At 44.6% G+C, this 25,811-nt stretch overlaps 1 protein-coding gene across 1 annotated transcript; it reads right to left on the bottom strand.

The window, feature by feature from the left end:
• Positions 1-9,881: 9,881 nt before the first annotated feature.
• LOC136578597 (eukaryotic translation initiation factor 5A-1) lies at positions 9,882-11,261 on the bottom strand. Its single transcript, XM_066578765.1, has one exon. The coding sequence runs from the start codon at positions 11,228-11,230 to the stop codon at positions 10,766-10,768; it is 465 nt and encodes a 154-aa protein (XP_066434862.1). The 5' UTR covers positions 11,231-11,261; the 3' UTR covers positions 9,882-10,765.
• Between the last annotated feature and the right edge of the window lie 14,550 nt (positions 11,262-25,811).

Below are 25,811 nucleotides of genomic sequence, written 5' to 3' on the forward strand. Positions count from 1 at the left end.
ACATGGCTTGATGATAAGTGCGATTGGGCAATGAATTTACAGGGTTACAATCTCTTCAGAAGAGACAGTGGGGAACAGAAAGGGGGAGGGGTATGTTTGTACATTAAATTCTATTTAATGCCGAGGCTATTGGAGGATATAGGTGCAGGAGATGAACACGTAGAATCTCTGTGGGTAGAAATACAGGGAGAAAAAATAACAAAATCCTGTAGGGCTTTTCTATAGGCCACCAAAAGCAACAGAAGAAACTGAAATCTTATTATTAAGGCAGATAGAAGAGATGTCAAAGCGCAACAAAGTAATTATCATGGGGGACTTTAATTATCCGGATATAATATGGGATAACGAGACCTGCAAATCTCACAAGGGTGATAAGTTCTTGAGAACAATTAAAGATAACTACCTTGCCCACCTTTGGGGGGCGAACTAGAGGGAGGGCTACTCTGGACTTATTATTAACTAACAAATCAGACCGAATAATGTGGGTGCAGGTTGAGGGGCACTTTGGAAATAGTGACCACAATATAATTAATTTCCACTGTCATTCAATAAGAAGCCTTATCAGGGAGCGACAAATAAACTAAACTTTAGTAAAGCAAAATTTGATCAGCTCCGATCTACTATCGGTAACATTAACTGGGACAACATTCTCAAAAATAACAGAACAGAGGATAAATGGAAGAAGTTTAAAAAACACCCTGATTACCTCATGTGAGTAGTTCATACCCTTTAAAAACAAAGAACTACAAGTAGAAGGAAACCAATGTGGCTCGACAAGACTGTAAGGGGGCAATAAACAAAAAAAAAAAGGAAGAGTTAAAACTACTAAAACAAGAGACCCATAAAGAAACGCAAAAATCATACAGGGAAAAAAACAAAATATGTAAAGAAAAGAACAAAATTGCTAAGGGAGAGGCAGAAAGACTGATCGCCAAAGAAAGCAAAAATAACCCTAAACTATTCTTTAATTATATAAACAATGAAAGGATTTGCACTGAGAGCACTGGCCGTTTAACAAATAATGCAGGAGAAATTATAGAAGATGGTGGAAGGAAGGCAAATCTATTAAATAGTTTCTTTTTAAGTGTATTCACGAACGAAAAAGAAATGTCACACGAGAGGAAGGGGAATAAAATAAACCCCCATTAAATATTGCATACCTAACACAGGAGGAAGTGTAGAGACAGTCAAAGAGCATTAAAATTAATAAATCACTGGGCCCACATAAAATACACCCAAGAGTTCTAAGGGAACTAAGTGACGTGATAGCTAGACCGCTATTTCTTATATTTATGTACACTATCAGGACCGGGGTTGTACCATTGGATTGGCACATTGCTAATGTGGTTCCAATAAACAAAAAGGGGTCCAAAAGAATGCCTAGTAACTACAGGCCGGTAAGTCTCACTTCAATAATTGGAAAAATATTTGAGCGGTTTCCTAGAATACCTCAAGGAAAATGGTATAACTCCTCACCAGCATGGGTTAATGAGGGGTCGATCATCTCAGACCAATTTGATTAGCTTCTACGATGAAGTAAGTTCTAGGCTGGGCCTGGGAGAGTCTATTGATCTCGTATAGCTGGATTTCTCTAAAGCATTTGACACCTGCATAATAGCTTGATATATAAAATGAGACAACTTGGTCTTGGCGAAAACGTGTGTATCTGGGTTAAGAACTGGCTCAGAGACAGAAAGCAGAGGGTGGTAATAAATGGTTCGTACTCTGATTAGACCACCGTCGCTAGTGGGGGCCACAGGGTTCAGTATTGGGACCCATTCTGTTCAATATATTTATCAAAGGTGGCTTAGCCAGCAAGGCAGAAGGATGCACACTGCTTGGCTCCTCCATTAAGGGGCATAAAAAACAGGCTAATCTCCATCTTCTGGAGCCCTGACTAGCTGCCTGCACCTCCTGACGTCTCCTGGAGGAGCTCTGATAGTGGGTAAAAGTGCCAGCAGACCCCACAGGGAGAGCAGCTACAGCCACAGAATTGAGCAGCACAAAAGGGTTCTCAGGCACATAGTGAAACTGAGGCTTCAGGGGAGATATATAACTTGGAGGTGAGAGTTCCCTTAGACTTTAATTAAAGATCAGCTAGCTCCTACCCAGAGCATAGAACGTAGCTGCTTCCCAGCCTTCTATACATCCTCCCATCTCTCCAACAACCCTTTGCACAGCAACCTTGAGCAGAGACTTGTGGCCCCACGGTTGCTGGAAGGGCCCCATAATTGCCAGAGCCCTTAATAGAGCGATACCTGCATCTAACCTGTGACATCTTCTCTGTGACCCCTGCCAGTCTAACTGCTCCCTCACTTTTGTAGATGCGAGCGACCAAGGGCCAGAGAGGGAGACACAGCGATATGGAGGAATAATTGATTAACATGCAGACGGGAGACCCTGAGACTACAGCTCCCACACCTGACAGACCTGACAAATCAATATATAAAAATATAGCTTGAGAACATAGCTTGCAGTAGCGCAACATTGTCTACAGCACGATTGCAAAATGGTGAAGTATGGGAAAGAAAAAGGCAGAGAGCACGCAGATACCCCTAAAACAAGCAAAAAACAGGCTGATAGGGATAAATACCCCCCAAAAAACAACATGGCTCTCCTGCAGCACGAAGGCACTGGGTTCCACAAGAAAATCTCACTGAACAAAATGTGGAGGATTCAGTCGGGGAATGTGCCTCAGCCGCCTCGGATCAAAACGAAGAAATGGATAGAGACCCAATATCATGATCCTTTCTTAAAAGGATTCTGGCCCAATCTATCTCTCCAGTCATGAAGGAGCTGGCAGATATCAAGACAGAGGTCAAACAAATTGGCCACAGAGTTGAAGACTTAGAGAACTCACGTCAAGAACTCCTACAGCGCGATTTAGCGCTCCAGTCTAATTTAAATGAATATCAAGACCAATTAAACCAAGCCATGCTGCTCACAGAGGATCAGGAGAACAGGAGCAGAAGGAAAAACATTCGCATCAGAGGCCTTCCAGAATCCACAGCGTCTCTAACATTAAATTCAACTGCATTAAATATCTTCCAGAACCTCCTGGGGAAGGAAAGAGCCGAGAAAATAATCATAGAACGCATACACAGAGCTCGTCGGCCTAGACCTTCACCATCAGACCCTCCTAGGGATGTGATCTGCAGACTTCTAAGTTACTTGGATACTTCAGCTATTTTGCATGAGGCTAGAGATTCACAAGAGATTATATACGAAGGCAACATGATCCTGCTTTTTTAAGATATTGCCCCCAGCACATTAGCTAAGCAGCGCATATTAAAACCACTGACAGAGGCTTTGTGCACAAAGAAGCTTCCAGTGAGATGGCTCTTCCCATTTGGTCTCTCTACATTTAAAGATGGCCAACAGATTAACATCAGAACACGAGAAGACCTTGAGAAAGCATGGAAAAAATTGGACTTGCAGCCGCTTGACATTCCGTCATGGATGCCAGTCCAAACCAAACATCAGCTGCCGCAACTGCAGGCAAAGGAGAACTGGTCGCTTGTCAAGACTCCCAGAATCCCGAAGCAGAAAAAGACTGCCGGCTAAATCTTAAGCTAGATTTTTCAGTTGTATACCTCTGGGCGTCCTCGGCAGGGCTTCCTCCCTGTGACCCTCTTTTTCTCTCTCTTTTTTTCCCCCTCTTTCTTTCTTTTTATCTCTTATTATTTCTTTTTTTGTCTCTTTCTCTCTCTTTTTTTTGTCTCTTTCTCTTTCTTTTTCTTTCTCTCCCCCCCCCCCCCCCTCTCTCTCTCTCTCTCTCTCTCTCCTCTTTCTTATCCTTTAGATCACCCCAACAGCTGCCGCTCTGGTGGCAGAGGCTGGGCGTGTTTCAGGGGATGGGGGGGTCACCAGCCAATGTGTTGCCAGGTTGGTCCACTAGACAGGTAATGGGTGCCAGAGGTGTGGCCATAGAGACTTCTAGGGGGGCAGTGGGTTATCCTGTACACGTGATCCCCTACTGACCGGTTTTTGCAAGATGTTGAAGTTCTCTGCCTCTGCTCATTGTTCATCGATCATGCCCGTGTGATTGTCGCAGGTCGGGCATTAAACTGATCCCCGGTTCTACACCCTACTGAGCGCCCATTATATAGACCTGTGTTCTCTTTTGATACTTGACAGTTTTGTTGTAAACCAAAATAACTGTTCGGTTTGTTACATATTTTATATACTGACTAGCTGATATACCCGGCTTCGCCCGAGTTAATTTGCCACTGGTGTTTATCTGGTGTTCGCACGGAAAATCTTATGAAGTCGTGGTTACTTTAGAGATATCGAGGAAAAAAATATGTTCACCATTTTGCATAGTTCTTTGTGTTACCCAGGAAACACCACGTGGAGGTAACCATGCGATGTACATAAAATAAAAAATAACACTAAAAAGATTTGTAAAAAACAAATAAGAAAACAATTGAATTTTAAAAGGAAATAAAAATTCCTCGTTAAAACTAAAAAGGTAGTTTTTTGAAAATGTCACCCCACAGAATGTGCCACCTCTCACACGCTGCTCATAACACACAGATCACATAGATTCCTCTCAGTGTATAGGCAGATAGGAGAGAGATTTATCTCAGACTGTTTGTGAAAATGTCACCCCACAGAATGTGCCACCTCACACACACTGCTCATAACACACAGATCACATAGATTCCTCTCAGTGTATAGGCAGATAGGAGAGAGATTTATCTCAGACTGTTTGTGAAAATGTCACCCCACAGAATGTGCCATCTCACACACACTCCTCATTTTCACCTTGAAAGCTTGAGAAAGACTCTGCTGTTTGAGTCGAAACGTCGCTGTCTATTAGTCGTGTGGGAATAAAGGTAACAATTAGAGATGAGCGAACGCGTTCGTCCGAGCTTGATATTCGTGCGAATATTAGGGTGTTCGGGATGTTCGTTATTCGTAACGAACACCATGCGGTGTTCTGGTTACTTTCACTTCCTTCCCTGAGACGTTAGCGCGCTTTTCTGGCCAATTGAAAGACAGGGAAGGCATTACAACTTCCCCCTGCAACGTTTAAGCCCTATACCACCCCCCTGCTGTGAGTGGCTGGCGAGATCAGGTGTTCGCCTAATATAAAAGTCGGCCCCTCCCGCGGCTCGCCTCAGATGCGGTGTGAGTTAGATGAGGGACAGTGCTGTTTATACCGGAGCTGCTGTAGGGAAAGAATTGGTAGTTAGTGTAGGCTTCAAGACCCCCCAAAGGTCCTTATTAGGGCCACTGATAGCTGTGTGTTGGCTGCTGTTAGCAGTGGGATTTTTTTTTTTTTCGCAAAATCGCCTCTGCAGACCGTTGCACCTGGCATTAGGGACAGAAGTGCTGCATAGGCAGGGAGAGTGTTAGGAGTGAGTGTAGCCTTCAAGAACCTCAACGGTCCTTTCTAGGGCCATATTTATCCGTGTGCAGTACTGTCCAGGCTGCTGTTAGCTGTGCTGCATTTTTTTTGGGCTTCTCAAAATCGCCTCTGCAGAGCATTCCACCCTCCATTGATACTGCAGGGAAAGAATTGTATAGGCAGGGCCACAACACAGTTATTATTCATAGAATATACGCAGTGCTGCCTGTTGGTGGGAAAAAACTGAAAACAAATCTATTTGTCCAGCCTCTGTCCGTCCTTACGGGCTGTGGAGACGTGTGAGCTGCGTGAAAAACATTGCTAAATCATACGCACCCAGCTACGCTTTACTGCTGGGTTCGCCATTTGCTTTCCTTAATTGGGAAAAAAATACCTGCTCTGCCAGAGTTATAATAACTCTGCTACCCTCACGTTCTGTGACACATAAGCAGGGACACAGCACAGTTATTAAACTTCTCATGTTCATTGAATATACGCAGTGCTGCCTTTTGGTGGGAAAAAACTGAAAACAAATCTATTTGTCCAGCCTCTGTCCGTCCTTACGCCTGTGGAGACGTGTGAGCTGCGTGAAAAACATTGCTAAATAATACGCACCCAGCTACGCTTTACTGCTGGGTTCGCCATTTGCTTTCCTTAATTGGGAAAAAAATACCTGCTCTGCCAGAGTTATAATAACTCTGCTACCCTCACGTTCTGTGACACATAAGCAGGGACACAGCACAGTTATTAAACTTAGATAATTCATTCACTAGAGGCAGTGGGGCCTTTCGTTTTCCAAAAAGGGCAAAAATTATATTTGGCCTGCAGTCTTGCGCCAATTTATTTCCTGCCTGTGAAATCAAATCACTGGTAATACAGCATGCTGAGGGGTAGGGGTAGGCCTAGAGGACGTGGACGCGGCCGAGGACGCGGAGGGCCAAGTCAGGGTGTGGGCACAGCCCGAGCTCCTGATCCCGGTGTGTCGCAGCCGACTGCTGCGCGATTAGGAGAGAGGCACGTTTCTGGCGTCCCCACATTCATCGCCCAATTAATGGGTCCACACGGGAGACGGTTATTAGAAAATGAGCAGTGTGAGCAGGTCCTGTCCTGGATGGCAGAAAGTGCTTCGAGCAACCTATCGTCTACCCGCAGTTCTGCGCCGCCCACTGCTGCCAATCCGAATCCTCTGTCTGCTGCTCCTCCTTCCACCCAGCCTCCTCACTCCACTACAATAACACCTGCTCAGGAGCGGGAACACTCCCAGGAACTGTTCTCGGGCCCCTGCTTAGATTGGGCAGCAGCGGTTCCTCTCCCACCAGAGGAGTTTATAGTCACTGATGCCCAACCATTCGAAAGTTCCCGGGGTCCGGGGGAAGAGGCTGGGGACTTCCGCCAACTGTCTCAACAACTTTCTGTGGGTGAGGAGGACGATGACGATCAGACACAGTTGTCTTGCAGTGAGGTAGTAGTAAGGGCAGTAAGTCCCAGGGAGCAGCGCACAGAGGATTCGGAGGAAGAGCAGCAGGACGATGAGGTGACTGACCCCACCTGGTGTGCAACGCTTACTCAGGAGGACAGGTCTTCAGAGGGGGAGTCAAGGGCATCAGCAGGGCAGGTTGCAAGAGGCAGTGCGGTGTCCAGGGCCAGGGGTAGAGGCAGGGCCAGACCGAATAATCCACCAAGTGTTTCCCAAAGCGCCCCCTCGCGCCATGCCACCCTGCGGAGGCCGAGGTGCTCTAAGGTCTGGCAGTTTTTCACAGAGACGCCTGACGACCGACGAACAGTGGTGTGCAACCTTTGTCGCGCAAAGCTCAGCCGGGGAGCCAACACCAACAGCCTCACCACCACCACCATGCGCAGACATATGATGGCCAAGCACCCCGCAAGGTGGGACAAAGGCCGTTCACCGCCTCCGGTTTGCACCCCTGCCTCTCCCCCTGTGCCCCAACCTGCCACTGAGATGCAACCCCCCTCTCAGGACACAGGCACTACCGCCTCATGGCCTGCACCCACACCCTCATCTCCACTGTCCTCGGCCCCATCCAGCAGTGTAGTTCAGCGCACCGTTCAGCCGTCGCTTGCGCAAGTGTTCGAGCGCAAGCGCAAGTACGCCGCCACGCACCCGCACGCTCAAACGTTAACCGTCCGCATCGCAAAATTCATCAGCCTTGAGATGCTGCCGTATAGGGTTGTGGAAACGGAGTCCTTCAAAAGTATCATGGAGGCGGCGGCCCCGCGCTACTCAGTTCCCAGTCGCCACTACTTTTCCCGATGTGCCGTCCCAGCCCTGCACGACCACGTCTCCCGCAACATTGTGCGCGCCCTCACCAACGCGGTTACTGCCACGGTCCACTTAACTACGGACACGTGGACAAGCACAGGCGGGCAGGGCCACTACATCTCCCTGACGGCACATTGGGTGAATTTAGTGGAGGCTGGGACAGAGTCAGAGCCTGGGACCGCTCACGTCCTACCCACCCCCAGAATTGCGGGCCCCAGCTCGGTGCTGGTATCTGCGGAGGTGTATGCTTCCTCCACTAAAGCACCCTCCTCCTCCTCCTCTGTCTCACAATCAAGATGTGTTAGCAGCAGCATGTCGCCAGCAGTCGGTGTCGCGCGGTGTGGCAGCACAGCGGTGGGCAAGCGTCAGCAGGCCGTGCTGAAACTACTCAGCTTAGGCGATAAGAGGCACACGGCCCACGAACTGCTGCAGGGTCTGACACAGCAGACCGACCGCTGGCTTGCGCCGCTGAGCCTCCAACCGGGCATGGTCGTGTGTGACAACGGCCGTAACCTGGTGGCGGCTCTGCAGCTCGGCAGCCTCACGCACGTGCCATGCCTGGCCCACGTCTTTAATTTGGTGGTTCAGCGGTTTCTGAAAAGCTACCCACGCTTGTCAGACCTGCTCGTAAAGGCGCGCCGGCTCTGCGCACATTTCCGCAAGTCCCACACGGACGCTGCCACCCTGCGCACCCTGCAACATCACTTTAAGCTGCCAGTGCACCGACTGCTGTGCGACGTGCCCACACGGTGGAACTCTACGCTCCACATGTTGGCCAGGCTCTATGAACAGCGTAGAGCTATAGTCGAATACCAACTCCAACATGGGCGGCGCAGTGGGAGTCAGCCTCCTCAATTCCTTTCAGAAGAGTGGGCCTGGTTGGCAGACATCTGCCATGTCCTTGGTAATTTTGAGGAGTCTACCCAGGTGGTGAGCGGCGATGCTACAATCATTAGCGTCACCATTCCTCTGCTATGCATCTTGAGAAATTCCCTGCAAACCATAAAGGCAGCTGCTTTGCGCTCGGAAACGGGGGCGGGGGAAGACAGTATGCCGCTGGATAGTCAGGGCACCCTCCTGTCTATTTATCAGCGCGTACAGGAGGAGGAGGAGGAGGAGCATGAGGAGGATGAGGAGGAGGGGGAAGAGACAGCTTGGGCCGCTGCTGACGGTACACCGGCTGATTGCCTGTCATCCTTTCAGCGTGTATGGCCTGAGGAGGAGGAGGAGGAGGAGGAGGAGGATCCTGAAAGTGATCTTCCTAGTGAAGACAGCCATGTGTTGCGTACAGGTACCCTGGCACACATGGCTGACTTCATGTTAGGATGCCTTTCTCGTGACCCTCGCGTTGCACGCATTCTGGCCTCTACGGATTACTGGGTGTACACACTGCTCGATCCACGGTATAAGGAGAACCTGCCCACTCTGATTCCCGAAGAGGAAAGGGGTTCGAGAGTGTTGCTATACCACAGGACCCTTGCGGACAAGCTGATGGTAAAATTCCCAGCCGACAGCGCTAGTGGCAGAAGGCGCAGTTCCGAGGGCCATGTTGCAGGGGATGTGCGTAGATCGAGCAGCATGTACATCCCAGGCAGTGCAACAGTCTTTAAGGGCCTGGCCAGCTTTATGGCTCCCCACCAAGACTGTGTCACCGCTCCCCAGTCACGGCTGAGTCGGCGGGAGCACTGCAAAAGGATGGTGAGGGAGTACGTAGCGGATCGCACGACCATCCTTGGTGACGCCTCTGCCCCCTACAACTACTGGGTGTCGAAGCTGGACACGTGGCCTGAACTAGCGCTGTATGCCCTGGAGGTGCTTGCTTGTCCTGCGGCTAGCGTCTTGTCAGAGAGGGTGTTTAGTGCGGCTGGGGGAATCATCACAGATAAGCGTAGCCGCTTGTCAACCGACAGTGCCGACAGGCTAACACTCATCAAGATGAACAAAGGCTGGATTTCCCCAGACTTCTGTTCTCCACCAGCGGACAGCAGCGATACGTAAGCAATACGTAGGCTGCACCCGCGGATGGAAGCTACGTTCTCTCTCACCATCCAAAACGGGGACATTTCTGCTTCATCAATCTGTGTCTAATATTCCTCCTCCTCCTCCTCCTGCTCCTCCTCCTGAAACCTCACGTAATCACGCTGAACGGGCAATTTTTCTTAGGGCCACAAGGCTCACTCAAATAATTTTTCTGAACAATTTTTATTTTTTTTTTTTTTTTTTTTTTTTTTTTTTTTTTTTTTTCAATTCAAGGGAAGGTCTTTACTATGTTTAATATTTCAAGATAAATACAATAAAAGAAAAGCAACTGGACTGCATTTTTCTAGTTTTATTTTTTCAGTTTGATGACAAAGGCCTCGAGTGAAAATCTGTAGCATTAACAACTCTAATCCTCATTTTGTGCCATGTACACCTGCTATGTGGAATCACCCAGTATACCAATTACCTGTCTGGACCGTAGGCAGGCTTTGACACCATTTTTTGTTATAAGGTTATAATATGCAAGCCAACGTGTTGGCAGAGAATACAGAGGTAATACAATTTACTTGCACATGGCCACCAGGATTTTTTTTTTTTTTTTTAAAGGGAGGGCAGAAGGAGCATCAACTGGCATTTCCAAATCACTCATGTTTCCTAGATGTCCAAGTGATATACTTGTGTTTCAGACAGTCTAACATGCAATAAGATTTAAACTTGCTTAATATTCTAAAGACTCCTCATTCTATGCATTAGTAAGGAATAGAAAGTTTTTGCATCTTTTACATTTGCTTTATTAAATTACCTTTTTAATTCCAGGTGCTTTCCCCCCCTAGTTTACCTGTAAGCCCGATTTAAACTATGCATCACGGACCAACTGATGCAGAACACCTTATCTAAAGAGTCACTTTGTTGGACCCTCAAAAATGAACACCTTAAGGAATGTGAAAGGTAACCCAAGAAATATCTGCAGTGATTTGGAAATGACCAGTTAACCTGCATAACCAAATTTAGAATCCAGCAGTATTTGCAAACAAGTCAAGTCAAAAAGAAATGAGGTTTTTGTGAAGGCCATAGCTTTGGTGACAATCGGAACCAAATTTAAGATCTGTTTATCATGACCTGAGCAGGTCGCTCGAGCCGGGGATCCCTGTTTATTTGGTCATGGCCTTGATGGCTACTGCACATTCTTCTGCCATTGCGCACAAGACGGAGACCATCATTTCATCTCCTGCTTCATATTTAGCTTCTATTTCCTTTCCCAGGTCTCCTTCTGGCAGCTTAAGGTCATCACGGACGTCACCACTGTCGGTCAGCAGGGACAGGTATTTATCATTAATGCCAATCAGCTGGTAATCATTTCTCTTAATATTTGGGACATCCATGTTGTGGGTAGATGGACAGATATCTTCATACTTCTTACCAGTGAAGATATCAATACCAACAAGGTGAACCTTGGCATGGCCGTGCTTGCCAGTCTTGGAGGTTGACATTTCCACGATCTTGCAGGGACGGGACTTCAGCACCACGAAGCCGTTCTTGCGCAGCGCAGAGCACTGCATGGGGAAGGTGGTGGAGGCGCCGGCATCTCCGGTGGTGAAGTCTACCTCATCTGCCATGGTGGTGTCTGCGAGTACTTCCAACAAAAAAAAGGCCTGAACAATTTTTATAAGTTTCAATGCGCTTAAAAGCATTGGAACTTTAACTTGAACCAATTTTTCGTTACACTGGGCTGCCTCCAGGCCTAGTTACCACTTAAGCCACATTAACCAAAGCGATTAATGGGTTTCACCTGCCCTCTTGGCTGGCCATGGCCAATTTTTGGGATGTACATTAGTACTGTTGATACAGCAATTTTTGTGGGCCCTCGCCTACAGTGTAATCAAATTAATTTTTAGCCCACCTGCATTACAGCTGACGTTACCTCAGCTGTGTTGGGCAATGCAATGGGATATTTTTGTGTACCGCCGGTGGGTTCCAGGGAGCCACCCATGCTGTAGGTGCACACTGAGTTTTTAATACTTCTGTACACTTCTAAAGAACCCGTCTGACTGGGGCATGCAGTGTGGGCCGAAGCCCACCTGTATTACGCACGACATTACTACCTCAGCTGTGTTGGGCAATGCAATGGGATATTTCTATGTACCGCCGGTGGCTTCCTGGCACCCACCCAGGCAGTGGGTCCACAGGGAGTTAAACCTACATGTGTCCACTTGTAAAGAACCCCAGTCTGACTGGGGCATGCAGTGTGGGCCGAAGCCCACCTGCATTACGCACGACATTACTACCTCAGCTGTGTTGGGCAATGCAATGGGATATTTTTGTGTACCGCCGGTGGGTTCCAGGGAGCCACCCATGCTGTAGGTGCACACTGAGTTTTTAATACTTCTGTACACTTCTAAAGAACCCGTCTGACTGGGGCATGCAGTGTGGGCCGAAGCCCACCTGTATTACGCACGACATTACTACCTCAGCTGTGTTGGGCAATGCAATGGGATATTTCTATGTACCGCCGGTGGCTTCCTGGCACCCACCCAGGCAGTGGGTCCACAGGGAGTTAAACCTACATGTGTCCACTTGTAAAGAACCCCAGTCTGACTGGGGCATGCAGTGTGGGCCGAAGCCCACCTGCATTACGCACGACATTACTACCTCAGCTGTGTTGGGCAATGCAATGGGATATTTTTGTGTACCGCCGGTGGGTTCCAGGGAGCCACCCATGCTGTAGGTGCACACTGAGTTTTTAATACTTCTGTACACTTCTAAAGAACCCGTCTGACTGGGGCATGCAGTGTGGGCCGAAGCCCACCTGTATTACGCACGACATTACTACCTCAGCTGTGTTGGGCAATGCAATGGGATATTTCTATGTACCGCCGGTGGCTTCCTGGCACCCACCCAGGCAGTGGGTCCACAGGGAGTTAAACCTACATGTGTCCACTTGTAAAGAACCCCAGTCTGACTGGGGCATGCAGTGTGGGCCGAAACCCACCTGCATTAACCCTTTCCAGTCCACTGTGTGACCTGTGAAGACATTAGGGTTTAAGGCTGTACAGCTCCGTTGTTGGTAGACGTCCGTCGGGGTTCTCTTACTGTATATTGCCAGCCTCTCTGCTGTCGGAGCCTATCCTACGTGTCAGCTCATGCAGTGCTGGCTTTAGCCAGCATATAGCGCCGTTGTATAACAGCAGAAAAAGAGTAAGCCCCCTAGGAAAACCATATACAAATTGGATTGGAAAGGGTTAAGCACAACATTACTACCTCAGCTGTGTTGGGCAATGCAATGGGATATTTCTGTGTACCACCGGTGGGTTCCAGGGAGCCACCCATGCTGTGGGTCGACAGGGACTTCACAATAGGGAGTTGTACCTGCCTGTGTCTATGAATTAAAAAGCCCGGTCTGACTGGGGCATGCAGACACCTTGACAGAATGAATAGTGTGTGGCACATAGGTTCCCCATTGCTATGCCCACGTGTGCAGCTCCTGATGGCGGTGGCACAGGATTCTATTTCTCATTGCTTCTGTACAGCATTGTGGGCTATCGCTCCGCCACTTTTAAAGAGGGTCGCTGCCTAGCCGTGCCAACCTCTGCAGTGTGTGCCTGCGGTCCCTCGTCATGGCAGACGCAATTCTAAATAGACATGAGCGTGGTGTGGCATGAGGGCAGCTGAAGGCTGCGCAGGGACACTTTGGTGTGCGCTGTGGGGGGGAGGGGGGGCGGTTGGGCAGCATGTAACCCAGGAGAAGTGTCAGTGGAGTGTCATGCAGGCAGTGATTGTGCTTTGTTGGAGGTAGTGTGGTGCTTAGCAAAGGTATGCCATGCTAATGAGGGCTTTTCAGAAGTAAAAGTTGTTGGGGGGGGGGGGGGGGCCACTCTTGCCGGTATTGTGGCTTAATAGTGGGACCTGGGAACTTGAGATGCAGCCCAACATGTAGCCCCTCGCCTGCCCTATCCGTCACTGTGTCATTCCCATCACTTTCCTGAATTGCCCAGATTTTCACACATGAAAACCTTAGCGAGCATCGGCGAAATACAAAAATGTTCTGGTCGCCCATTGACTTCAATGGGGTTCGTTGTTCGAAACGAACCCTCGAGCATCACGGGAAGTTCGTTACGAATAACGAACACCCGAACATTTTGGTGTTCGCTCATCTCTAGTAACAATGTCAAGACACGGGACTTTTTGGTCTGAATATCCTTTTTGACATCTCGTTAAAAAACATGCTGCTTTCTAATTATATTAATATTTATCAAAGACCTCATAGAAGGACTACAAAGTATCAATATTTGCAGATGATACAAAATTATGCAAGGTAATAAATACAAAGAAGGACAATGTACGGCTACAAATGGATCTAGATAAGTTGGGGGCTTGGATAGAAAAATGGCAAATGAAGTTCAATGTTGATAAATGTAAGGTTCTGCACATGGGCAGGAGAAACGGATGTCACCAATATACACTAAATGGGGTACTAGGGAAAAGTGATATGATAAAAGACCTGGGGGTACTAGTGGATTGTAGATTTAACTGGAGCAACCAATGCCAGTCAGCTGCCGCAAAAGCAAATAAAGTCTTGGGATATATTAAAAGAGGCATAGGGGCGAGGGATGAGAACATTATTCTTCCACTATATAAGGCACTAGTCAGGACCCACATGGAATACTGTGTACAATTCTGGACACCGGTGCTCAGCAAAGATGTTGCAGTGCTTGAGGAGGTTCAAAGAGGGGCAACTAAATTAATAAACGGAATGACAGGGCGGAATTACCCAGAGAGGCAAAATTGGGATTATTTACCCTGGAAAAAAGACGGCTAAGGGACGATCAAATAACTATGTATAAGTACATGAGGGAACGATACAAGGATATCTCCCATGATCTGTTTATACCCAGGACTGCGACGGTAACAAGAGAACATCCTCTATGTCTAGAAGAAAGGTTTTATCACCAACATTGAAGGGGGTCTTTTACTGTAAGAGAAGTGAGACTGTGGAACTCTCTGCCTGAGGATGTGGTGATGGCAAATTCAATAAAGGAGTTTAAGAGGATCCTGGATGTGTTTCTTGAGCGTTACAATATTACATGTTATAGTTACTAATTACTTCAGAAGGGTTGGTGATCCAGGAATTAGAGATTGGTGTTTGGAAGAAATGTTTTCCCTAAAAAATTGGCTTCTACCTCAATAGGGTTTTTTACCTCCCTCTGGATCAACATTTGGGAGGTAGGGGTAATAGGCTGAACTGGTTGGACATATGTTTTTCTGGGGCTAACAAACTATGTTACTATTTAACTATGTTATTTATTCACCTATAGATGTGACATTTCAGCCCTCACACTGGGGCAATTTTTAAGCAACATACAAGTGCAAAACATTTAGGGCTCATGTCCACGGGCAAAATGAGATTTAAAATCCGCAGCGGATCTCCCGCGCGCGGATCCGCACCCCATAGGGATGCATTGACCACCCGCGGGTAGATAAATACCCGCGGATCGTCAATAAAAGCGATTTTAAAAAAAATGGAGCATGAAAAAATCTGGACCATGCTCCATTTTCATGCGGGTCTCCCGCGGGGACGGCTCCCGCGGGCTTCTATTGAAGCCTATGGAAGCCGTCCGGATCCGCGGGAGACCTAAAATAGGAATTTAAAGCATTTACTCACCCGCAGCGGGCCGCGAAGCTCTGCTCTTCCTCACGGCCGCATCTCCCTTGCTTCGGCTTGGCGGATGTGCCCGGCGCATGCGCGCGGCACGTCGACGACGTGCCGGCGACGTGCCGCCGGCGTCAGGAATTCATCCGCCGGCCGAAAATGAAGATCCAGCCGTGAGGAAGAGCAGAGCTTCGCCGGCCGCTACGGATAGGTAAATGCTTTTAAATTGCTATTTTCAGCGCTCATGTCCGCGGGGCAGGAGGGACCCGCTGCAGATTCTACATGTAGAATCTGCAGCGGATCTGATTTTCCCCGTGGACATGAGGCCTTATAGGGGTTTATATCAACTGATTCAGGTGATAAAATATAGATAACTATATATGAAGTACAAAACGTCATAAAAACATGCATATGCAAACATATTATGAATATATAACATACATCTTAATTGTAATTGTGACATCATAATTGAAGAAGAGGAGCCCACAACCACTCACCAAAGTCCATGGTAAAAATTGTGTAAGTATCCATAATGGTGTTGGAGTAATCACTTAATTAGGTGGTACTCTGCAGGTATCTTAGTTTTATCGATCAGGTATGCCTAATTATAATTCAATGCATTGGAGAAAAAAACAATGAGAAACACTCAAGTGATGATTCCAAACTCTTCTTCTGAAGCACATTTATTAAGTACATCTTATATAGTGAACTCAGTACTGACATGAACTGATCACAAGCTCACCTCACCCCCTCAGCATCCAATTAAAATATGATAAGCACTTCACAGAGAATCATAATAAGGTTATGGTCTGTGCCCATTATCAAGCATTTCATAGAGAATTTCGTATCAGTGAAGTAACATAAAATAATTAAAGTGAGAAGATTAAACCTTGAAAGGGTACACCTAGTACACAACTAGGAATAAAGCCAGTACATCTAGAGTACATGATTACATTTGTCTAGTTCAAAAGAACAGTTCATTATAAAGTGTTGACTTGTTGTTTTGGGAACTGTGATAAGAAGGAATGATGTAATACATTTGTTAAAGAGGAATTCATTATTGTAAATTGTATTTTTCCATCACTTTTTGAGCATGTAAACTGGCTAAAGGAATGATGTTTTTAATCCAGTATTAGTTACTTTTATATTTTCCCCTTTTTTGTTCATACACATCATTACTGACCCATGTATATCCCTCTAAAATAATTCCGAAGAGGAGGACTTTTATTCTTTACTGTAAAATGGCTAATCTCTATTCTGCATTTATTTCACCCCATTCCTTAGTCCAGTAGTTCTTTAGGCCATGAAAAGCTTTTGCAAATGTGGGGTGCATGTGGTTAGTTGGTCATTAGATAAACATCATAATATGAGCGTTGTCTAGGGCTTACTACCCTGGTAACTGCTTTAGTTCCTGTTTTGAAAGCTTTAAACTTATAAGGTATGCAATATATTAGCAACCTATAAAACATGTAAGCAACTACACACAATATTTGAAATATGGCTTGTATGATGCCCATGCTCCATCTCCCAATAGATTTAAACCAATTGGCAGGAATGACCGTGGAGAATTTGTCACTCCACTAGGAGTTTTGTTCCTGTTTATGTCCTTTAAATCATTTGTTTCCCATTTCCTCAATTACCTGTACACTTGCTTTGATCTGCATATGACTTTAGGGGCCTGTATAGTGTTTACATGTGGGTCCAATTATTTGACACATTCGACCCTGGGCAGCTAGTTAATTAGTAACTACAATTATCTAAGACTGTACCGCATTTATTTGATTTACCAGTCCAAATACAGTGGGAATCTGGTAATCTAGAATAATCTGTTACCACTACCAACTCCTCCCACATTTGCAAAAGTAGAAGATAGATGAAGAAAAAACGAAAAATCTTATGAATCATAAATTCCCCATGGGGCTTACAAGTGGACCTTGAGACGTTATCTGCAGACCTCCTAAGAAGGGTGTGCTTAGGGTTACTCATATAGGAGAGATCATCATGTAGAAAAAAAAGGTGGCAGGTGTAAGCCGAATAAAAGTACACAAACCTGTTTAGTTCAACAGAAGCCACTTGTAGGCCTCATGTCTGCATACAATGTAAATACTTGGAAGAAGTGCTAGGACAGTATAGTTGAAGACAACAGCTAACCACTGGGTCGAAATTATATCTACTGTATTTTATTTGGATTTCTTATCATTCTAATGACTGCAAGACAGATTACCTAATCTATAGTAATTATAGGTGTAATCACCTTTAATTATAGTTCTGCTCTTATACACCGTGTTGTGTGATGAGTTTCCCACAGAAATTTTATCTGGTGTGCTTGAAAAAAGTGGGTCTACTGCACTACTGCTTTTGATATGGGTGCAAGAGTAATTTATAATGTTGGGAAAGCATGTTGCTTTGGTTTCTGAGGCTGAACTGTGATTACACATTTCTACCTTGCTCAGTTGAGACCAATCAATCATTTTCATACCATCCTTTCTGGGAGAGCTTTTTCCATTTGAATTTGCTAGAACTCACTGGTGTGTATGGGGAGTTGGCCAGCTCTTTTAATTCAAACATATTGAGGGGAAATGGCTAGCTATGGCATAGTTTTTGCAGCTATGGGACTATGTGTACATCTCCAGCAATTTTTAAGTTTTCTGATATATTGAAAATCTTAACAATAGTCTCACAATGCTTAACAATTTATTGTCTCAATCTTCAAGCAAGTCACCTTAATACAATTAAGGTATACTCAATTATTGCTTGTATTGCTATAAGCATGTCTGCCCCTAATAAGTTGACTGGGAAGGCCTCTCACGCTAAAAATCTTTCCAAATTAAAAATGTACACTTTAAGAAAATTCTTGTTATTAATTTGATTCTGTTTGTTATGTACTTATAAGGCTTGTCAAGATCACATTTGTCCCATTAGCATTTTATCATCATAGTTCAATAGTATTCAAATAAGTAGGTCCCAATATATTAAACATACTTGTGTTGTGCATGCATCAAGAAGATATATATATATATATATATATATATATATATATATATATATATATATATATATATATATATATATATATATATATATATCTTCACCACATTTAGCGCAATATATATATAAAATATATATACACTACCGTTCAAAAGTTTGGGGTCACCCAAACAATTTTGTGTTTTCCATGAAAAGTCACACTTATTCACCACCATGCGTTGTGAAATGTATAGAAAATAGAGTCAAGACATTGACAAGGTTAGAAATAATGATTTGTATTTGAAATAACATTGTTTTTACATCAAACTTTGCTTTCGTCAAAGAATCCTCCTTTTGCAGCAATTACAGCATTGCACACCTTTGACATTCTAGCTGTTAATTTGTTGAGGTAAGCTTGTGAAATTGCACCCCACGCTTCTAGAAGCATCTCCCACAAGTTGGATTGGTTGGATGGGCACTTCTGGCGTACCATACGGTCAAGCTGCTCCCACAACAGCTCAATGGGGTTCAGATCTGGTGACTGCGCTGGCCACTCCATTACCGATAGAATACCAGCTGCCTGCTTCTGCTGTAAATAGTTCTTGCACAATTTGGAGGTGTGTTTAGGGTCATTGTCCTGTTGTAGGATGAAATTGGTTCCAATCAAGCGCTGTCCACTGGGTATGGCATGGCGTTGCAAAATGGAGTGATAGCCTTCCTTATTCAGAATCCCTTTTACCCTGTACAAATCTCCCACCTTACCAGCACCAAAGCAACCCCAGACCATCACATTACCTCCACCATGCTTAACAGATGGCGTCAGGCATTCTTCCAGCATCTTTTCATTTGTTCTGCGTCTCACAAACGTTCTTCTTTGTGATCCAAACACCTCAAACTTGGATTCATCCGTCCACAACACTTTTTTCCAGTCTTCCTCTGTCCAATGTCTGTGTTCTTTTGCCCATCTTAATCTTTTTCTTTTATTGGCCAGTCTCAGATATGGCTTTTTCTTTGCCACTCTGCCCTGAAGCCCAAAATCCCGCAGCCGCCTCTTCACTGTAGATGTTGACACTGGTGTTTTGCGGGTACTATTTAATGAAGATGCCAGTTGGGTACCTGTGAGGCGTCTGTTTCTCAAACTAGAGACTCTAATGTGCTTATCTTCTTGCTTAGTTGTGCAACGCGGCCTCCCACTTCTTTTTCTACTCTGGTTAGAGCCTGTTTGTGCTGTCCTCTGAAGGGAGTAGTACACACCGTTGTAGGAAATCTTCAATTTCTTAGCAATTTCTCGCATGGAATAGCCTTCATTTCTAAGAACAAGAATAGACTGTCGAGTTTCAGATGAAAGTTCTCTTTTTCTGGCCATTTTGAGCGTTTAATTGACCCCACAAATGTGATGCTCCAGAAACTCAATCTGCTCACAGGAAGGTCAGTTTTGTAGCTTCTGTAACAAGCTAGACTGTTTTCAGATGTGTGAACATGATTGCACAAGGGTTTTCTAATCATCAATTAGCCTTCTGAGCCAATGAGCAAACACATTGTACCATTAGAACACTGGAGTGATAGTTGCTGGAAATGGGCCTCTATTCACCTTTGTAGATTTTGCACAAAAAACCAGGCATTTGCAGCTAGAATAGTCATTTACCACATTAGCAATGTATAGAGTGCATTTGTTTAAAGTTAGGACTAGTTTAAAGTTATCTTCATTGAAAAGTACAGTGCTTTTCCTTCAAAAATAAGGACATTTCAATGTGACCCCAAACTTTTGAACGGTAGTGTATATATATATACACACACATTCCATTCAATTGGGGATTCACTTCTCTGCTAGGTTGATCTGTTTCTAGAAAAGGCAAAACCATTACATATTCATCTTCCCTCCCTCCCCTTATATTAACTAGCTCCACCCTTTCTGGTCTGGCTAACTGTTGGACATGTCTGTCTCAGTTCATGTCCAGCCTTCAAACAATATACAAACCATATATAATGTATACATGAGCTCTTCACACATACACACACAAAAATTCACAACAATTACAGTTCCACATTATTTATGTACTTTTCTCTATTTTGGCACTCCCATAGAGTCCATAATAAGTAAGATAATCGAGTATGATCTACACTGGGTCATCTCTGTCCTGTGGACATTTATTTATGAGCTGTGACTACAAATATTAATTGAGCATGACCCCCACTAGGTCACCTCCTCTGTCCCTCTGATATTAAAGTCATCCCAGCTCATCTGCCACCGCAAATATTATTCCCTGAATGATAAAGTTTAGTCTAGAATTCCACTAATTCAGAATTTCCTGATGCAATTGTCATTCCCAGAATGACTAACTATCCAATGGGGAATTGCTGAAAGTCTTAACCTGTTAATAGTCTCAGATTCTACCTACCAATTAGCATAACAATCAGTTAGCCATTAGACAGAATAAACATTCTATCAGTATGAATCTGTGTGAAAGATTACAATACACATCTATCCAGTACAAATCAATCGCACACCATATTACATTCATTTGTTTTCATAACCCGCCACCCATACTTTGGTCGTTCATTTTATTCCTTTTGCAAACTATTCTATCTTATCAACTGGCTGCATCATACACTTTAGGAGCAAGCACCCCTCCCTCTGCAATGCACCCTATCTCTTGGAGCAGGCAATGGGAAAGATTTAACTTTTTCCCAATTTAATGCAACCGGAAGAGGCACAACATGTTCAATGTAAAGATGTAAATTTAAAACTGTGAAGGTGTCTTCAAACGTTGTAATATCACCATGGGGAAATATTAAACCGCTTTAAGAATCTTTTGATCCCGCTTGTACAGAAAACAAACACTGCAAACATAGTATGGACATGGTCTATTCATTCACACAAAATACACTGATTGATAATTCAGCAAGTGAAATAGAAACAGAGGATTGCTCCTATTTCAAGACAGCAGAAGACACGTAATAACAAGAGCCCAACTCACCACCGTTTTGTGTTTGTCTGGTGTCTACCATTCAGAGACCTTGACAGTCCTTAAAAAAATTCATACAACTGCATTTCTCCCCCAAGATGTTGGAGTAATCACTCAATTTAAGTAATATGCAATAGGAATTGTAGCCTTATCAATCCGGTATGCCTAATTACTATTCGGTGCATTGGAGAAGAAAACAACGAGAAACACTGAAATGATGATTCCAAACTCTTCTTCTAAAGTACTAAACTAAAGTACATTTATTAAGTACATCTTATATAGTAAACGTAGTACTGATATGAGCTAATCATGAGCTCACCTCACCCTCTCAGCATCTAATCAAAATACAATAAGCACTTCACAGCGAATCATAGTAAGGTTATGGTGTGTGCACATTAATTTGCATTTCATAGAAAATGTAACATAAAATAATTAAAGTGAGAAGATGAAGCCTTGAAAGAGTACATTTAGTACATGACTAGGAATAATGCCAGTACATCTAGAATACATGATTACATTTGCCTAGTTCAAAAGAACAGTTCATTATCAAGTGTGTACTTGTTGCCTTGTGAACTGTGATGAGATGAAATGATGTACTACAATATTTGTTAAAGAAGAATGAACCATATAACCTGGCTAAACCAATGATGTGCTTTTAAAACTAGAGTTGAGCGAACGTACTCTGCCGAGCTTGATACTCTTTCGAGTATTAGCATACTCGATGGTGCTTGCTACTCAAACGAGCATCACGCCGTGTTCGACCCCGCCCCAGTTTTTAGCTCCTTCCCGCTGTGACGTGCCTGTTTTGGCCCCTCACCACCGCGACACAGCGCGCACGTCAGCGGCAAATTTTTTGGCTGGCAGGCAGGGAGGAGAGAGAGAGAGAGACCCCTCCCCCCCCAAAAAAAAAGCTTGGGACCTGGTGGCCCATATACAAAAATGCTTGAGTCTCCCATTGTAGTCAATGGGATTCGTTACTCGAGTAGAGCTCTCGAATTTTATGAAACACTCGACTCGAATAATGAGGACCCGAATATTTGGGTGCTCACTCATTTCTACTATCTATCTATCTATCTATCTATCTATCTATCTATCTATCTATCTATCTATCTATCTATCTATCTATCCCATATCTATCTATTTATCTATCTCCTATCTTTACATGGACATGATTTATTGCGGAATGCGTTGAGGAATAAGTTGGCGCTATACAAATAAAGATTATTATTCCAGTTACAGGGCCAAGAAAATTAGGGCCGCAAATGGGCCGAAAAGAAACAATTTATGTCAATGGTTTTGTTTTCACGATTGGCGTTCTTGCGCGTTTTTACTACTCCTGAGAGACGACAAGACTTGCCCTATCTTTCTCACCTGTAGTTTTTCTACTTGTGAGAAAGGACCTATCTTTCCCCATTTTTTTTCAAACTCGTGCACAATAGCATGTAGTTTATAAAGTTGAAAAAAATAGAACAAAGCATAGGTTCATGCTCTAAGATGCTCCATAACGGCAAGCTTATTAGCGTATTCACCCGACTATTTAAGCCTTAAACCAAACAGTCTGCAGACATCTGCAACTGATCCATACCTAAACCATACAGCCCACAGTCATGTATACCTGTACCAAAAGCCAAAGCTTTCAGCCTGCAGTCATCAATATCTGTACCCATACCTAAACTATACAGCATAAACTATTCAGCCTGCAGTTATATGTAACTGACCCATACCTAAAACATACAGCCTGCAGTCATCTGTACCTTTACTCAAACCTAAACCATAGAGCCTGCAGTCATGTATACCTGTACCCATACCAAAATATTATAGCCTTCAGTCATCTGCACCTGTACACATACCTAAAATGCACAGCATAAACCATAGAGCCTGCAGTCATCTGTACCTGTACCCAAATATTATGGCCTTCAGTCATCTGCACCTGTACACATACCTGAAATACACAGCATAAACCATACAGCCTGCAGTCATCTGCAACTGAACAATACCTGAAACGTACAGCCAACAATCATCTACACCTGTACCTCTATCTAAACCCTAAAGCCTGCAGTCACGTACACATGTAGCGGTACCTAAACCAAACAGCCTGCAGTCATCTGAATCTATATGCATACCTAAGCCATACAGCCTGCAGTCATCTGTACCTGTACCCATATCTAAACCATAAAGCCTGCAGTCATCTAACCTGTACCCAAACCTAAACTATTCAGCTTGCAGTAATCTATATCTGTACCTGTACCTAAACTACACAGCTTGTAGTCATCTGAACCTGTACCTATACCTAAATCATACAGCCTAATATAGCAGAGATGTCCGTCAGCAGCACCAAATTTAAACCCTTTTTAGGGTCGAGCGAATTTATGCAACAGCCAAAGTGTCCAGGAGACCGAATCTTACTCCTGAAGAAAGTATCCAATATAAAGAAAAAACTTCAGCAGCATCAGCGGTGCTAATCAACAGCGGAGATTTTATTCCTTCATCACATATAGACAGGCGACGTTTCGGCCATCTTGGCCTTTCTCAAGCTCAATTACAATTGTGATTGAGCTTGAGAAAGGCCCAGATGGCCGAAACGTCACCTCTCTATGTGTGATGGAGGAATAAAATCTTCGCTGTTGATTAGCACCGCTGATGCTGCTGAAGTTTTTTCTTTATACTAAATCATACAGCCTGCAGTCAACTGTACCTGTACTGATACCTAAAACATACAGCCTGCACTCATCTGTACCTTTACACAAAGCCAGACCATTCAGCCTGCAGTTATCTATACCTGTACCCATATCAAAATATTACAGCCTTCAGTCATCTGCCCCTGAACCGATAGTGAAACCATACAGCCTTCACTCATTTGCATCTGTACCAATATCGAAATCATACAGCCTTTAGTCATCTGCACCTGTACACATACCTAATATACACTGCATAAGCCATACAGCCTGCAGTCATCTGCAGATGAACCATACCTGAAACGTACAGCCAGCAATCATCTGCACCTGTACCTCTACCTAAACCAAGCAGTCTGCAGTCACATACACATGTAGCGGTACCTAAACCATACAGCCTGCAGTCATCTGTCCCTCTACTCAAAGCTAAACTATTCAGCCTGCAGTTATCTGTAACTGTACTTACACCTAAGCTACACATCCTGCAGTCATCTGTACCTGCTCCCATACCTAAACCATACTGCCTGCAGTCATCTGTACCTATGCCCATACCTACACCATACAACCTGCAGTCATCTGTCCCTTTACTCTAAGCTAAAATGTTCAGCCTGCAGTCCTCTATATCTGTACCATACCTAGTCTACACATCCTGCAGTCATCTATATCTGTACCCATACCTATACCATACATCCTGCAGTCATCTGTACTTGTACCTATACCTAAACCATTCAGCCTGCAGTCATCTGTACCTGTACCCATACTTAAACCATTCAGCCTACAGTCATCTGTACTTGCTCCCATACCTAAACAATACTGCCTGCAGATATCTGTACCTATACCCATCTCTAAGCCATACTGCCTGCAGTCATCTGTACCTGTATCCATACCTAAACCATAGAACATGCAGTTATCTGCACCTGTACCCATACCTAAACCATACAGCATAAACCATTCAGCCTGCAGTCACCTGCAATTTACCCATACCTAAACCATACAACCTGTAGTCAACTGTACCTGTACCCATACCTAAACTATACATCCATTTAGTTATCTGTACCTGTACTCATACCTAAAGCATACAGCCTTCAGTCATCTGCACCTGAACCGATAGCGAAACTATACATCTTTCACTCATTTGCACCTGTACCCATATAAAAACCATACAGCCTTCAGTCATCTGTACCTGTACCCATACCTAAACTATCCAGCATAAACCACACAGACTGCAGTCATCTGCAACTGAACAATACCAAAACCATACAGCCTGCAGTCATGTATACCTGTACCCTTATCTGAACCATAAAACCTGCAGTAACCCCTATTTCTTCTACCAGCTGTACATATATAATTATTTACAGGAAATACCCAGGTTATACCAGCATGGTCCATATGACTATATACTGGAGATGTATTTCTTATACCAGCTGTACATATATAATTGCAGAAGATACCCAGGGAAATGTATATAGTAGAGATGAGCGCGCATACTCGCTAAGGGCAATTGCTCGAGCGAGCATTGCCCTTAGCGAGTACCTGCCTGCTCGAAAGAAAAGGTTCGGCTGCCGGCGCGGGTGACAGGTGAGTTGCGGCAGTGGGCAGGGGGAGCGGGGGGGAGAGGGAGAGAGATCTCCCCTCCGTTCCTCCCCGCTCTCCCCCGCAGCTCCCTGCCTGCCGACGGCAGCCAAACCTTTTCTATCGAGCGGGCAGGTACTCGCTAAGGGCAATGCTCGCTCGAGCGATTGCCCTTGCGAGTATGCTCGCTCATCCCTAGTATATAGTGTATATAGGGAGCAGACCATGCAGTACGAGGAGGTATGTATCGCATGAATTCTTGTATGTATAGCTGGTATAAGTTATGCCAGCTGTATGTATATATATATATATATATATATATATATATATATATATATATATATATATATATATATATATATATAATTGTAGA

The sequence above is a fragment of the Eleutherodactylus coqui genome, chromosome 9 (genome assembly GCF_035609145.1).
Source record: "Eleutherodactylus coqui strain aEleCoq1 chromosome 9, aEleCoq1.hap1, whole genome shotgun sequence".
Lineage (NCBI taxonomy): Eukaryota > Metazoa > Chordata > Amphibia > Anura > Eleutherodactylidae > Eleutherodactylus > Eleutherodactylus coqui.